We start from the raw sequence: 17,173 nt of genomic DNA, 5'->3' as shown, positions 1-17,173 counted from the left end.
AAATGGACTATGTACAAGCAGTAAAACCAATAAACGTCTCACATACAACGGGGCGCTGAATCAGATGATTACAGTCCACTCCTCAGTACATGACTATCGTTCATAAAAAAAAAAAAAAACTACTAAGACATTATTTCGCACTCTGTTAAATTTTGTCGCAACCTAGAGCCGAGAATCCAGAGAGGCGTCACTAAGAAATATAAGTAGGACCTTAATGGCTCGGTTTTGTTTCCTGTTGTCAGCCCACGTGCCCAAAATTTTTTGTTCAGACAGAGGGCGAGTGCGTAGTAATGCTGTCTCAAGGTTCTTTCGCTCACTAGAGTACTTTGGACAAGCGCTAAGCAAATGTTCGATAGCCTCAGGACTACCGCACAGAAGGCAGTCCGGGCTGTCCTCCCGTCCTATTGTGTGAAGATACTTCCGGGTCAATGCTACTCCAAGACGCAGCCTGTGTAGCAATGTCTGTTGACTTCGGCGAACTCGAGGAGCATGAATGAGCCAGAACTTGCGCTCTGGATCGAGCCTGTGAAGGCGTTCTTATCGATTCCGCGGGTCTGACGACTGCCAGGCTGCAACTTGTTTACGTGCTCGGTAGAGTATCGCGTTAGCATCCTGTCTTGTGATCTGTATAGACAAGAGAGTTCCATTGTGGTGTGCCTGCTGTGCTTCTGCATCCGCCAACTCATTTCCAGCGATGCCACAGTGGCTTGGTATCCACTGAAGCACCACCGTGTGGCCCTTTTCACTCAATTCTTTAAGCATCAGTGGTCAGCTGATCATATGCGCCTCGCTTCACTGGGTACCTTAGTACCTGCAGCGCTGGTTTGCAGTCACAAAAGATAGTCCACTGCTGTGGCCTTTCACAAGAAATGGTGCGGAGCGCTTCGCGTAAACCGACCAGTTCTGCTGCGGTAGACGACGTCCTGTGAGAAATCTTAAAACGTTGGGTCAGGTCCTTCCCAGGCATAACCACTGCCGCTGCCGACGAGGACGCCGTGACCGAGCCGTCAACGAAAACATGCGACGCCTCCCCGTGCATTTCACTGCTGTAAAATAGTTAAAGTTGTTTTAAGACCGAAGACGACATGTGGGATTTTTTACCGATTCCAGGAATCGATAACCGCACCTGTAGATCAGGTACAACCCATAGGCACTTCTGAGATTTTGGCGGCTGCAAATCTGAAGGACATCAAATGTTGCTGCGCCGAAATACTTCGGGAGTAGTTTGAATTCGGCCGGTCCCTGAAAACACTCGACAGTGGATGACACTGATGTCTTGTCACATGTCGGAGGTGCACACGAAGAGGTTCTTGCGCGAGGCCGACTTGAATTGGGCGTACTCGCGCTTCTGCGATCGTTCCACGTGTTGATGTGCATCGAGGCCACCCCAAACAGATTCGTAGGGCTTGTGCCTGTGCACTTTGAAGCACGCGTAGTGACGATCGCCGAAGGTTACACAGTATAGGGGCACTGTATTGAAAATAGCCAATAAGGAGCGCCTGGTAAAGGCGCAACAGCGATGAAGCCGATGGGCCCCATGATTTGCCTGCCATATGTTGAAGGACGTGGTTGAAACTTTGTAATTTCCATCTTAGTACAGAGCCATGACCATGACAGATCTCGATCAGTTGTCACGCCGAGAAATTTGTGATGCGTGACACATGGAATAACAGCTCCTTCGATCTTTACCGGGTCATGGGTTTTCGGGTAAATGCCAATGTTGCACTTTTTGACGTTGAAATTTCAAGTCCCTGGTGGCGTAGGTATACGTCAAGGTGGCAGATACTGCTTTCTGAAGCCGTGCTTGCACATGAAGTCGCGTTACACCTGATTACCAAATTCATATATCATCCGCATAGGCAGATACTGACACTGTTTTAGGAAGCACTTTAGTGATTCCTAAGAGAGCCAGGGCAAATAGCGTAGGGCTGAGGACTCCTCCTTGTGGAACGCCGCGCGTGACGGGGTGATCGGATATAACTAATCAGGTGTGGACATGCAAACCATCCGTCCGCAGAGATAGCTCGCTATCCACTGATGCAACCGTCCTCCAATACCAATGGACTCAAGGACATCCAGAATGGCATCATGAGAGACATTATCAAATGCTCCCTTAATGTCCAGGAACATGGCAGCTGTAAGACGATGGTGGTGTTTCTGATTCTCGACGGTAGTGACAAGGTCAATAACGCTGTCTATTGAGAAACCGTCCTTTGCGAAAGCCTGTCATGTCGTCTGGGTACAAGCCACGCTTCGCTAGAAACCATTCCAGACGAGAGGGGACCATACGCTCCATCACTTTGCTAACACAGCTAGCCAATGCCACTGGCCTGTAGGACGAAATGTCCCGAGGAGACTTGCCAGGCTCCAGGGCAGCCACTAAACGACTGCTTTTCCAGTGGCTTGGGACAGACCCAGAACACCAATAGAGGTTGTAGAGGTCCAACAGAGGTTTTTAAATGCAGAGCATTTCAGTAACTCACGATGTCACCCGCGTTGGCGTCCGTGGTCCGCGTCCGCATCGCTCCCCCTACACTATATAAAGAAATAATACTTGCCGGCGCCAGGTTTCGATCCTACGACTCTGCGGGCGGAACGCAAGGTGCACGGTGCTCTACCAACTGAGCCACAAAGCCGACACAGAACGGAAGGTTACGAACGTGCCTTATATCCTTGACTCATTCAACCGTCGGCCAGAGGTGCGCCCTCTCCCCCGCGTCCTCCTCGCCTTCTCTCCGCTCGCAACGCCCTCTCTCGCCGCGTTCGGTTCGGGCGCACAACAGGTGGGGACGTGCGCAACGCCCTCTCTCGCCGCGTTAGGTTCGCGCGCAAGAACAGGTGGGGCGCTCGCATCGCGCTCTCTCGCCGCGGTCGGTTCGCGCTTAATGTCGTTCGCGCGCGCTGCGGTCGCTAACATCTGTGGCGTGATCGTGACGTCAGCACCACGCGTTCGCGTGGTGGCGATTTCGGCGCTATAACACTTTCTCGCGAGGGGCATTGGATTGGATTCGATCGGATTGGCTTGGATTGGCTTGGATTTGGATTGGATTGGATTAAAGTGGATTGTGTTGGATTGCGTTGCGTCATAGCCGCGCCACGTTGCGTCATAGCCGCTCCACGTTGCGTCATAGCCGCGGCAGGGGGTTCACGGCACGTTTCACCATCGACTTCATCGACAATGTCTACGCTGGAAGACAACAATTACAACAACAACAACCAATACGTAATCCATACGACTTGCAGGCGCGCCCCCCCGCAGAAATGCTCTGCATTTGTGTCACCCGTTTCCTTAAATTAGGGTGCACTGCCAGAAGATATGGGGAGTCGACTCAAGAGAGCCAACAAACCCCACCGAATCCACAGGGCACAGGTGACAAAGGGGGTGGCCGTCTGATGTGCGGCTTTCGCCGACCAGAGCGGCAAGAATGAGCAAGAGCCTTGAACGAAAAACAGCACAAAGACTTATATTTAAACAGGCAAGTTACAAACACAAGCACGAAGTAGCAGATCGATAATAACAGACAACTTAGATGGAATTCAAATACAAGAAACAGCCCAATCAGACAAAATTATACAAACAGGAGCGTTAACAAATGAAGATTACGAATCGGAGCAGTTAACTAAAAGAAAATGAACAGTTCGATGCATATGAGAAACAGAGTCCCAGCATATTCACCGACCGGGCCGGACGATGTACCGCTGTCGGAGGCGAGTCGGCTACCTGGGAAGCGTGGCTTCGCTGTAGGCCAGGCCGTCCGAGACAATCACGGTCATTCGAGGCCCGGGAGCACGTTGGAGTCCTCCAGGGCGCGGGTCGCCGATGGTGTGATGTACAAACTGGCAGGTGCCGTTGTCAATCACGACGTCCAAACGTAGCTGGTGTGTTTAGGTGTGGCTTCTCTTTTTATAGGCGCGCCGGCGCGCCGGCGCGGAGAGGGAGAGCACAATACACCACGCGCCCGCCGCCGTGAGCGAATAACTTCACTCTTCTCCCTTCTAGAATCTTCGACGCTCTTTAGAGCTGGCAAGGCCACGCGCACCTCCTCGAAAGCACTGGAAGCTTCGACGAAACTGGAGCGACGGAGGTTTTATTTTTGTTGTTTTCTCGCCGGCGAGCCGGCGGGTGATCGCGTTACTGTCGTTCGTTCGAGAAAGTTCCAGCCCTTTCTCGGGCCGAATAGAACCCAACTGGATGAATCGGACGACTGAAGAAGAGTTAGGCGCTGTACAATAAACTGAAAAATTTATACGATACTTTTAGACGTCGTACGCTCGAGTTTGTGACACAGCCCCCCAGTTTCAGAATATTATGCAATAATATTCCCAAACTCACAAAGTCGTGCGTTCGCGTCGTTCACACTTAGTGAACAAAAGAGGCTGTGCCTACTAACACAGAATCAAGTACAGCCCAATGTTCTTCATAAGAATAATGACAGGTACAGAATTCGCGTACAGAACAGCGGTTTGGCGCAGATTTCTCAACAAACACACATCCTAGGGCCAATTCATAAGTTTGAAAACAATAAAGTTCTAGCAGTCGACAACCGCAGCGTTCTCGAATGCCACCACTAGTCACGCCAACAATACACGGCAAATGTACTGTACAATTAGTAGTACACATAGTTACACTTCAAGTTCGGTACAATATAGAAGCCACGAATGTAAACGTCAGACACCACCTTGTGAAGATACAACCTAAAATATTCTACTCGTGGTACACAATGACAGGTATTCCTGGGTTTACACTCTGCTTAGGTGGTCTGCTCCCACATTCTCGCTCCCTTTAATATGTTCGACTGTGAACTGGTATTCCTGTAAAAGCAGACTCCAGCGGAGGACTCTACTGTTCAGCTGTTTTGCTTGCTGAATGTAACGGAGTGGCTGGTGGTCGGTTTGCACGATAAACGGCCGACCGTACAAGTACGCGTTGAACTTTTGGACTCCCCAAACAAGGGCAAGACATTCTCTTTCAATAGTGCTATAAGAGGCCTCTCGGGGCACAAGTTTCCTGCTGGCGTACGCTATAGGGTGAAGCGTGCCCTCGTAGCTTTGCATGAGTACGGCTCCGAGGCTGGTTTGGGAGGCGTCAGTGCGGAGCACGAATGTCTTAGTGAAGTCTGGGAGTCTAAGTATAGGAGGGCTAGAGATGCGCCGTTTGAGCTCTTTGAAGGCTTCTTCTTGAGCGGTACTCCACTTGACGATGTTATTTTCCCCTTTTTTGGTGAGTTCGGTTAGCGGTGCGGTGATCTCGGCATAGTTCGGAATAAACTCGCGATAATAGCCTGTTAGGCCGAGGAATGCGCGAACTTGCCGTTTTGTTTTCGGGGCTGGTGCGGTCTGGATCTTTTCCAGGTTCTTTTCCAGTGGTGCTAGTTCTCCTTGCCCAATTCTATGTCCGAGGAAGTCAATCTCTGTTGCCCCGAACTCACACTTGCTTGGGCGTACGGTCAGTCCAGCCGCCTCAATTCTGCTGAAAAGCTCTCGGAGTGATGCAACGTGCTCTTCCCACGTGCTGCTGGCAATTAACACGTCGTCGTAGTAATGATTAACCCCGGGGACACCGTTGACGATTCTCCGCATCAGCTTGGCGAAGACGGCGGGAGCGGTTTTGATTCCGAACGGCATGTAACGGAACTGGTAAAGTCCCGACGTTGTGGAAAAGGCAGTCTTGGGTTTGGACTCCTCCGAAAGAGGAATTTGCCAGTACCCCTTTACAAAGTCCAATTTGGAAAAGTACTTTTTGCCGCCTGCGGCCGCAAATACGGCATCGGCTCGGGGCATTGGTTCTGAATCGGCGACTAGTATGTTGTTGAGTTTTCGGTAGTCTACGACGAACCGATTGGTGTGGTCGGGCTTTTTCACCAGCAACACCGGGGAGTTATACGGGGACACTGATTCTTCTATGATGTCCAGGGCCTTCATGTCCTGAACTTCCTTCTCCATGTTCTCCACCGTAGCAAACGGCAGTGGGTATTGTTTTACGTGAACTGGAGTGTCGGTGGTGAGCTCCAGGTGGCATTCCACCAAATTAGTTTTTCCTGGAACGTTTGAGAAAATCTTAGAATGTTGCTTCAGTTCTGCCTCAATTTGGGCCTTTTGCGTTGTTGTAAGGTGCGGGGAAAGTTTGACGTCAGCGATGCCTTCCGTCTTGACAAATTCCGGAACCGGTATGCTGCTTTCTTCACTAGTTTCAGACACTCCGCATATTGCGTTGCACATTGTCTTTTCGGGGTTGGGTTTCCTTTCTTCGTACTTCTTCAGCAGGTTGGCGTGAAAGATTTTGGCCCCACTGGGTGTCTCGATGACGTAGTCAGCTTCCCCTTTTCTTTCTTTCACCTCGAATGGTCCTTTCCAGTGGAGAAGGAGCTTGTTGTTATCTGTCGGGAGCAGGATTAAGACTTTGTCTCCGGTCTGGAATCGTCGATTCCTCGTCTTTCGGTTGTACAACTTCGCGTAACGGGCCCCTGCCTTCTCGAGTTCTTCGTGTGCTACGCGACAGGTTTCTTCCAGCCTGTTACGAAGGTCGAGAACATGTTGATACGTAGTTTTGGTCTCCTCATCCAGACTTTCATTACTCCACATCTCCTTAAGGATGGACAGGGGACCTCGGATGTGGCGGCCGTACAGTAGCTCGAAGGGAGAGAATCCGAGGCTTGCTTGCGGCACTTCTCTGTACGCGAAGAGTAGTGGAGCTAGGTAGCGATCCCAGTCCCGGGGTTTCTCCGCACACATTCGCTTCAACATGAGTTTTAAGGTTCCATTGAACTTTTCAACCATCCCGTTGGCCATCGGGTGGTATGGGCTAGTGTGGAGTTGGCGTACTGAGAGCAGCCGCGCCACTTCCTTCATGAGTTCGGATGTGAAGTTGGTCCCCCGGTCACTCAACACCTCTTTGGGGACTCCCACTCGAGAAAACATCTCGACTAGCGCTTCGGCGACGCGTTCCGTCTCGATGCTTGGCAGTGCAATAGCATCCGGGTACCGGGTTGCACAGTCCATCAGCGTGAGGATGAATCGGTTTCCGGCCTTCGACGGTGGGTGGATAGGACCGACGATGTCAATCGCCACTCGGTGGAACGGGGTTTCTATAACCGGCGTCCTTCCCAGGGGTACTCGTGGCACTCTTCCCTTGGGGATCGTTCGTTGGCAAATGTCACACGAAGCGACGAACCTCTTCACGTCTGCTGTGATACCCGGCCAGTAAAAGTCTTCCAGTATCCGGTCCTTCGTTTTCTCCACACCCAAGTGGCCAGCCATGATGCCGTCGTGGGCCGTTTTCAGGACGGTTGGTCGGCGGCCTATGGGGACGACTAGTTGCCGTACTTCCCGACCGCTCTTCTCGGTGAATCGCCGGTAAAGGAGGTTATCTTCCAGCTTGAACTCGATCTTATGCTTATTCTTCGAGTTTTTCGTCTCCTTGCCGATTTGTGCGAAGCAGGATTTCAAAGAGTGGTCCTTTTCTTGTTCTTCGGCATAACTGCACTCTTCAAGTGGTTCGGACGTCGGCGCAGGAGTCTTTAACGGCTGAAAGCGTCGCGCCTTCTTTTGTGACTGTGCTCGTGTTACCACGGCCGCGACTTCCCCTTCGGCCGAGACATCGGGCTGTGGCTCGTCCATAGCTTGCTGTGTGATCGTGTCTGGGGGTATTTCTTCCTGGGTCGGTGAAGTTATGGGGTCGTCGGGGGCTCTCACTCCGTTGATGTTGCCGAGAATGAGGTCGTACAGCGGCGTCTTCATGCAGAGGGCGTTAACCCTTCCGCTGTAGTATGGAGTCTGTACCTCGATCTGAGCCTCGGGCAAATTCCGAATGGTGCCGTCCGCTAAATACACGGGGCTAGTCTCGCCTGTGAGATCTTCATCTCGTACCAGGTCTTTTCGCACGATCACTAGGCTGCATCCTGTGTCACGCAAAACCGAAACATCTTGATCGGCCAACTTTCCCTGAGCAACGGGCATACGCTCCCCTCGGAACTGCGATCCCGTCATAATGACCGCGTTCACGACCGGGATCTTCTTGCCATTCTTGAGTTCTACAAAGCCTTCGCTGATCTCGTCGGGCTTTGGCTGCTTAGGTGGTGCGTAGACGCACGAAACTTGAGGTACTTTGTTGTTGCTCCTGCAAACGTCTGCCCTGTGTCCGTGACGCCCGCACTTGAAGCATTTTGGAGCGTTGCTTCCCGCGAAATTGCTCCGGCAGTTATTTGCGTGGTGTCCCAACTTGTTACACAGGTAACACTTGGGCGGGGGCTTCTGACCGGCCGTTTTCTTCTCCGGCTCAACGCGTCCAGAATCTTCTCTTTTGTCCCTTTTTGCCCTTCCTAGATTGGTGCTTCTCTGCGCCTCAAGGTACTGGTCGGCCAGTTCCAGCATTTCGGAAAGAGACTTCACTCTTCTTTCTTTCAGATACAGAGAAAGACTTGGGTGACACCCATTCAGAAATTGCTCTTTTATCAGCAGCTCCCGCAGTGATGCATACTCCTTTCCTATTTCGGCTAGCTCTGTCCAGCGGTCGAAGTAGTGGCTCAGGCGAGCCGCAAATTGTGTGGCGGTTTCGCCATCTGCGGGCGTTTCACTTCTGAACTTCTCTCGGAAGCCATCTACTGTGAAGCGAAACCTTTTCAACAGCGCGGCCTTGACCTTGCTGTAATCAGCGGCGTCCTCTGGGGTCAATCTCCCAAACACGCTCAGTGCTTCGCCGCTTAAACGAGTGCTTAGAGCAGTAGACCATTGGTCTTCCGGCCAGTTTTGGCTTCTGGCTATTCCTTCGAACCGACGAATGTAAGCGTCGAGATCATCCTTTTTTTCGTCAAATGCCACAAGGAGCTTGCTCGGGTTTAGGCGTACGCCGTTATTTTTTTCTCGTATGCTCCCATCGGCTGACGTAGAGTCTCTCTCCAAACGCAGTGCCTCGATTTCTGTTTTTAATTTCTCTATCTCATCATTGCGTGCTTTCTCTTCTCGCTCCGCTTTCGCTCGCTCCCTTTCTGCCTCTGCCTGGCGGGCTTTCTCTTCTAGCTCCGCTTTCGCTCGCTCCCTTTCTGCCTCTGCCTGGCGGGCTTTCTCTTCTAGCTCCGCTTTCTCTCGCTCCAACTGAAGTTGTCTCTGAAATTCTTTCTCTCTTTCTCTTTCAGCCCTCTCAGCCTCTTCTCGTGCTGCCTGTCTTGCTTTCTCAGCTTTCTCGTTTTCTTCCTTTTCTTTCTGTGCGACCCATTTTCGTAATTCGGCCCCTGACAGGCCCAGCTAACAGCCCAACGCTACTATTTTCTCTAAATCCATGATTGCAAATGTATCGCAATCTAGCCACAATACTCTAGCCTCTAGCTAGGTATGTCTACACAGAGAAATGTTAACGAGAGCACCAACTTATGAAGGCAGTAGCAACCTATGCCAAAAAAGTTCCAGGCTCTTTCTCCTCCCTACCGCTCACATCAGACGTCCTGTCGCGGACGCCAGAAATTGTCACCCGTTTCCTTAAATTAGGGTGCACTGCCAGAAGATATGGGGAGTCGACTCAAGAGAGCCAACAAACCCCACCGAATCCACAGGGCACAGGTGACAAAGGGGGTGGCCGTCTGATGTGCGGCTTTCGCCGACCAGAGCGGCAAGAATGAGCAAGAGCCTTGAACGAAAAACAGCACAAAGACTTATATTTAAACAGGCAAGTTACAAACACAAGCACGAAGTAGCAGATCGATAATAACAGACAACTTAGATGGAATTCAAATACAAGAAACAGCCCAATCAGACAAAATTATACAAACAGGAGCGTTAACAAATGAAGATTACGAATCGGAGCAGTTAACTAAAAGAAAATGAACAGTTCGATGCATATGAGAGACAGAGTCCCAGCATATTCACCGACCGGGCCGGACGATGTACCGCTGTCGGAGGCGAGTCGGCTACCTGGGAAGCGTGGCTTCGCTGTAGGCCAGGCCGTCCGAGACAATCACGGTCATTCGAGGCCCGGGAGCACGTTGGAGTCCTCCAGGGCGCGGGTCGCCGATGGTGTGATGTACAAACTGGCAGGTGCCGTTGTCAATCACGACGTCCAAACGTAGCTGGTGTGTTTAGGTGTGGCTTCTCTTTTTATAGGCGCGCCGGCGTGGAGAGGGAGAGCACAATACACCACGCGCCCGCCGCCGTGAGCGAATAACTTCACTCTTCTCCCTTCTAGAATCTTCGACGCTCTTTAGAGCTGGCAAGGCCACGCGCACCTCCTCGAAAGCACTGGAAGCTTCGACGAAACTGGAGCGACGGAGGTTTTATTTTTGTTGTTTTCTCGCCGGCGAGCCGGCGGGTGATCGCGTTACTGTCGTTCGTTCGAGAAAGTTCCAGCCCTTTCTCGGGCCGAATAGAACCCAACTGGATGAATCGGACGACTGAAGAAGAGTTAGGCGCTGTACAATAAACTGAAAAATTTATACGATACTTTTAGACGTCGTACGCTCGAGTTTGTGAAAATTTGATCGTGCCCCTCGCGAGGGGGATGTTTTGATTGCTCGTTGTGCGCGCTCTGACAGCGTCGCCTGCGTTTAGGATTTCGGGATGGTCTTCCACAAAAGCCAAGTACCTAATTGATATTATCGGTTGCCCTTGTTTTCTTTCAGCCGAGTAGCTTGGGCACTCGCATAAAACGTGGCGTATCGTCTCCGATGTGCCGCACGTTTCGCACTCCGCCCTTGCTGCCATTCCTATTAAGTACGAGTAAGCATTTGTGAAGGCCACCCCGAAAAAAGGGGGTCCGAAAAAAAAAGGGGTTTTCTGTCTGTACAACATGTTCTTGCACATGTTGATCTTTTTTTCTCTTGCGTGTCGTGATGACAAAGTGCACGGTACGTTATTCCATCAGGCCTAGGAGCTGTAGAACGAGCCGAAGCAGAGAGCGCTACAATAGCTCGGGGAGCAGTTGGAGGAGCACAGCGATGTAATGGAGCTATGCCTTCAGCATTGTCCATTGCCACTTGAATGCAGAAGTCTTCGGCAACATCTGTGTCCATGCGGTTCTGGCATACGGCCAGAGCTCGAAATGGATGCTGCTGAGTGGGCGTAGACGGCAATGCACGAACGATCTGCCATATCCTAGAAAGTGGCTTCCGTGGGTCTAATCTGGACCAGAACGATCTCCAGCGCTGTCGGCCAAGCTTCTCTAAATAACGCTGCACAAGTTTCTGGGCTCCGCGAGACGCTCTCAGGTGAGAGACAGCTTTTGTCCGTCTGTACCTCCTTTCAGCACGGCGTTTAACAGCGCGAAGTATTTGATGCAAAGCATCCCCTGGATTACCTTGAGAGGAGCATGCGGCACTGCGTGATGCATCCCTGATTGCCTGGACAATGCTCAGTTCAAAATCAGTCACTGAATACAAGCTATTACAGGACGATTCAACAGAAGACCGAAAGACCTGACAGTCAGTATAACGTTGTACCCGTGTACGTTGTGAACCTTGGTACCAAGTGAACTGAACGTGGTCACTTCCGTAAGAGTCATATCAGCGCACCACGCGGATTCGGACAAAAGGCGTCGAGATATAACTGCGAGGTCTAGACAGCTGCTGTAAGTTGCGCCCTGGAAAAATGTCGGCGAACCATCATTCAGAATGTCCAAATCATGATTGTGGATAAAGTTCGCGAGATGTCCCCCTCTTGTGGTGTTAACGATGCTTCCCCAGATTTCATAACTCTTCCCCGTTCCATAACTGTACTTGCCTTTTGGAATACCAAAGTGTCATCCTCCTCTAATTAAATCAAATCATCATCATACAGTGTGCAAATATCCGTTTTGACCTGCTTAAGTTGGCCATGAGCTTTCTTGCCTTCTTGGTCCTAGTAGCCTGGTACACGACGATGATTTGTGTGTTTGGATTAGTGCGTACAACGCAGTTTCGAGTGTATCCTTCTTTTACTGCCTTACGCCGGAACATTGGCTGTTGCTGACTGTGGGTAGGCCTACCGTAGTGAAACGCCGAAGCGTTGAACAGAGGCAAGCCGCTTTCTTATCGCTACTTGAGAAACACGCCCGCTACGCGAAACTTTCACTTGGAAGCTTTAGTGTTATATTGCCTCGCCATACTCATTTCGTCCTTCGAGTTGCCAAACTCAAGGATACCAGATAAGATGAGGCAGGAATCGTTGCTTTCTGCTTACTTTTGGTTCTGAGGAATGAACTGCTGATTGTTTAACTGCTACCCATCATACCTAGGTCTCCTTGAATTGTCACTTCTGACTTCTCTAGAATGGCGCGAGAGCAGCGAAAGCGCGGACCAATGCAATAGAAATGGATTAGCGAAAAAATATGGAGCTGCTCCAGGGCAGTTCTTTATCAGTCATAAATGCAAAATTCTACTCCAAGAGTGCAACGTGTTAGTCCCACAAAACTGATTCCAAGTAATCCGCTGCGGATGGGCTTCTGAGAACATTTAATGAGGAGCTCATTTGTGGCTCACATTTGTGGCGCACACCGTATGCTGTCTCCTTGAAGTATGGCGATGTGTCTTCGGATCTATTTTCCTTCATCATTTTCTTAAGCTGTTTATCACTTACGTTAGTGTGGTGGTTGAAAGACGTGACGGGAAGCAGATGTAGGCTGATAGGTATATGTGCACGATGACGTAAGGAAACTGGAGAGAGAGAGAGAGAGAGAGAGAGAGAGAGAGAGAGAGAGAGAGAGAGAGAGAGAGAGAGAGAGAGAGAGAGAGAGAAAACTTTAATGAATACTGAAGAGGTTAGCCCCACAAACGGCGGGGCTTGCTACTTCAGATGGGGGTGAACATAGCGAGGTGAAAAAAAAAAAAAAAGGAAGAGGGGAAGAAGTGCGCACCAACAATGAATAAGAGGGAGAAGAAAATAAAATCAGTTCGGAACGTAGAAAAAAAAATTACAGCACTAGGAGAAAAAATCTGAGGATCCCAAGTTTAAAGAACATCGGTTAGTCCCGTGTCAGACAGAAAAGTTAACAGAGCCTTTGTCCCTCGCGCCGCGTCAGCGTGATTTTGCCACGGACCAATAAAGTGACGCAGCTCTAAAGAGTGTCCTCGTAGCAGTCGCACTAGAGTTCTTTTAGCTGTTTCGCGTTGAGTTGTATGCTTCGGGCAGTAACACAAGACATGCTGTATGTCGTCTCTCACAGAGCACACAGAGCACAATGGCGAGTCCGCCCAGCCTATCTTAAAAAGAAAACTACCAGTGAAGGCAACGTTCAGGCGTAGTCGGTGAAGGACACCCTCAGTTTTCTTTTGCAGACCTCGCGGAAACTGGAAATTACACTGAGGGTCAATCGCATGCAGAGGCAAGGGTATCTTAAGAGGGTCCTGCCAAGCTGATAACTGCAGTTTCCATCCAAGCGCATTCACGGCCGTACTTCCGTCTTGTCTGGAATACGGGATTCTAATAGACACAAGCAGATTGTGCGCCTCTTTCGCTGCTGCGTCAGAGATGACGTTCCCCTTGATGCCGGAATGACCCGGTAGCCATTGAAGCGAAATGCGGTGCCCGTCTCGTAGCCCTAGTGTGTGCAATGCGTTTAGCTCGCGCACAAGTTGGCCGCAGCGGTGGGATGGCTTCATCAGTGCTTGCAAGGCAGGCCGCGAGTCGGTAAAAATCACCCATTGTCGAGCGGGACTATTGGTGATGTGAAGGAGTGCCGCCCTAATAGCAGTTAACTCAGTGAAGGTGGACGACGTCTTGTGACTGAGTTTCTCTTTCACAGTTAGTCCCACCGACGGAATCCAAACTCCAATGGCTGACGAGTCAGACTTCACGGATCCGTCTGTATATACCTGAATGTGGCCAAGATAACGCGAACTGATATGCTCCAGCGTATAGTATCGCAAGGCTGGCTCAGGCAGAGATGATTTCTTGCCTATACCTGGTATGGTGAGGCCTATATGCCATGGTGCAGCTTTCCATGGCGGAAAGGCAGGCTTGCTTGGGCGTTCGAAGTTGGCCGGTAGGAGGCTCCGTACATGCGGGGAAGACACCTGTGCTAGAGGATGGTCAGCACACCGGGTTACGTGACGGAGGCTGGTGCGAAGGAACTCTTCGGCTTGGAGTGTCCGGGCGGACGTACACCTTGCTTCGCAGAGAGTTCCATTCGTGGATGTGCACCTTGGAAGGCCCAGGCAGATGCGCAGAACTTGAGCCTGCGCACACTCTATCACTCTGAAGTTTGTCTTAGACAAACCAATCAGCGATGGGAGGCTGTACCGCAGAAGGCCAAGGAATAGTGCCTTATAAAGTCGTAGTAGCGAAGCCACTGAGCAGCCCCATGTTTTTCCTGTCAGCATCCGGAAAATGGGCACAAATGAATGCAGGCGTTCTCTAAGGATACGGATATGGGGGGCCCAAGATAGTGAGCGATCTAATGTAACTCCGAGAAATTTATGGTTGTGAACGTATGGTATTTCTGTTTCATTTATGACCAGAGGATAGCGGGATAAATCCCGTCTCGTAAAGGCGACCGCGGCACACTTTTCGGGTGAAATTAGCAAGCCGCAGGTGCTAAGGTACTTTTGAATTGCAAGAAGAGCTTTCTGCAGTTTTGATCGTATACTTCTCCGGTTTTTGCCAGAAGCCCAAATACAGATGTCATCAGCATAGAGAGATATGTTAACACCTTGGGGTAGCACTTTCGTGATCCGGATGAGACAGATGCTAAACAGCACAGGGCTTAGGACTCCGCCTTGAGGGACGCCTTGTGTAATCTCATGCCGCCTTGTGTCGCCTTCCTTGGTGGTCATATAGACGTACCGCTTATGCAAGTAGTTACAGAGCCAAGTGTGCATCCGCCCTCGTAGCCCTACAAACGCCATTTCCCTTCGAACAGCTTCATGAGAAACGCTATCGAAAGCCGCCTTGATGTCTAGGAACACAGCTACTGTGATCTTTTTCGCAGCCTTTTGCCGATGAATGTCCCTCACCAAAGCAATGACGTTGTCAACGCTGCTTCTTCCTTCTCTGAACCCTGACATCTCTGGGGGATACACTTTTCTCTCCTCAAGATCCCAGACGAGTCGCTGCAGCACCATTTTCTCCAATACCTTCCCTATGCAGCTTAGTAAAGCAATAGGCCGGTAAGAGTTGATGTCGGTTGGCGGTTTTCCTGGTTTAAGGAACGGAACTAGGCGACCAAGTTTCCAGCTTGCTTCCACGCAGCCTGTCTCCCACGACTTGTTGTAGAAGGTAAGCAGTTGCCGGAGGGCGTTACCGCCGAGATGTCGTAAAGCCGAGTATGTAACGCCATCGGCGCCTGGCGAAGAAAGCAGGTTAACTGACGCTAACGCTGAGATAAGCTCGTGCATTGTGAATGATTCATCCATGAGCGTAGCATTCGTACTGGAGAGCCAATCGGTCAGGACTTCTGGAATCATTGCAGAGCTCCGGGGAGCTGTAACCTTGGCGCAAAATTCGTCAGCTACGTCCAGTTCACTGACGCCACGCTGGAGAGCTATTGATGAGAACGGATGAGCTTGACTCGGTGTTGCTCTCAGGCTGCGGAAAACTTGCCAAATGCGAGTTAGCGGTTTGCGGGGATCAAGCTTGGAACAAAATTCTCTCCAACGTTGTCTTGCAAGCTTATTCAGGTGCTTCTGAAAGCGCTTCTGGGCATGTCTTGAAGCTCGAATGTCATCTGGTGACAGCGTTTTTCTCGCACGGCGCTCTGCTCTCCTGCGAATCGCGCGAAGGCGTTCATACTCTCCGTCCACTGGTGCCCACGCCTTTGGCGCCAAGCTCCGCCGTGTTGACTGTGACTGGGCCCTGGCAATAGATTCCGCCAGCTCTTCGCTCGTAGACAATGCAGCAGCATTATCCTCCAGCATGTCCCGGAAAGTCAACCATTTTACAGTCGACAGTGGCCGCTTGATGGTACCGCCGCGAACTCCATCAATCATGGTGTACGTTGGGATATGGTCGCTGCCGAAGCTTTCAATGTCTGGGTACCAGGATGCGACCGTCAGCAGAGAAGTGGACACCATAGTCACATCCAACACGCTTGAAGCCCTGCCCCGAAAAAACGTGGGACAACCACTGTTGAGCACTGATAGTCCTGCTTGGCTGGCCACATCGAGCAGACGGTTTCCCCTTGTTGTCGTCTTAACACTGCCCCAAGCTGGATGGTGCGCGTTGAAGTCCCCCGTAAGCAAGTGCGGCGGCGGTGTAGTGTCCAAGAGGGCTTGCAGGCGCTTAACGCTGAACTTTGCTTTAGGTGCAATGTATCCTGTGATTACAGTGAAAGCCACCTGATTATGCTTCACTGTTGCCGCGACATACTCATTCGAGTCATCTGGCTCAACATTATGCACCAGAAAAGTTAAGTCATTACGAATTGCAAGGAGCACTCTGCTGTTTTCTGAGCTCGTCAAAGACCGATGCAGACAGTATCCCGAAAGGCGGACATCCCGACGCAGTCTGGATTCTGAAATGGCGACGACTGGGGAGAGGAATGGGTCAAAGGATGGGTTAGGCAAACGCAAGGCAGGCAGGGTTGGAAGTGACTGAAGAAGCTTCACCCCGCAGTCTTCATTTAACGGCTGGCGATGATGGCCTACTCTTTTTGTGCGAGAGCACTGCATGCGCCGCTCCCGGAAAGACCACGATTCTGAAGCGTCCGAAGCCTCCGGAGCCAGCAAGGAGGAGATGCTAGGCTTGTGGTCGTTGCTAGGCGGTTTGATACAGTTTTCATTGATGGGCGGGCAACACGGATATGCGTTCACGAGCCTTTAGCTCAACACCAAAGGTTGCCAGAGAGAAAGGCAGGCCCCGTGCCAGCTGTACCGTTTCTCTCTTTTATCAGAAGATAACTATATATAGGGTATCACCCTCGGGCTGTCATTTACCTTTTACGTGTCGTCCACGGCTACCGCAGAGGTTTTTATTCAAGAAGCTATTGTGAGCTGTTTCGCAGCTCGTACTAAGAATGTTTTTGACATACTGAATCACAAAAGACACAAGTTCGCGGCTATGATAGATAAGACGACAAATTCTTTATCAATATTTTCTTACGTATGTCTTTGGAAGAACCTGAACAAGTCATACGTCTGTGCTTTCTTAATTGCTCGCGATTCAAAGCACCGCGCCGTCGCAGCAAATCGTATTGGAATTCGCGAGCCACCTTTCCAAAGAGAAGAGCTCCCTGTCCACGCCGCCACTATCAGCTCCGTTCGTTGCATCGGCCCGCCGC

The 17,173-nt window shown here is 50.8% G+C and overlaps 1 protein-coding gene across 1 annotated transcript; it reads right to left on the bottom strand.

Annotated features, from left to right (window-relative positions):
* Positions 1-1,279: 1,279 nt before the first annotated feature.
* LOC144173795 (uncharacterized) lies at positions 1,280-15,968 on the bottom strand. Its single transcript, XM_077702054.1, has 3 exons — positions 15,688-15,968; positions 5,446-8,890; positions 1,280-1,348 (listed from the first exon to the last, which is right to left on the bottom strand). Exons 1-3 carry the CDS (start codon positions 15,966-15,968, stop codon positions 1,280-1,282), a joined length of 3,795 nt encoding a protein of 1,264 aa, XP_077558180.1.
* Positions 15,969-17,173: the final 1,205 nt, after the last annotated feature.

This window comes from Haemaphysalis longicornis, unplaced genomic scaffold, assembly GCF_048455015.1.
Source record: "Haemaphysalis longicornis isolate Haplotype H1 unplaced genomic scaffold, Haemaphysalis longicornis Haplotype H1 scaffold_3, whole genome shotgun sequence".
Classification (NCBI taxonomy): domain Eukaryota; kingdom Metazoa; phylum Arthropoda; class Arachnida; order Ixodida; family Ixodidae; genus Haemaphysalis; species Haemaphysalis longicornis.
The sequence above is the reverse complement of the archived record's forward strand: the minus strand, read 5'-3'. Positions and strand labels throughout refer to the sequence as shown.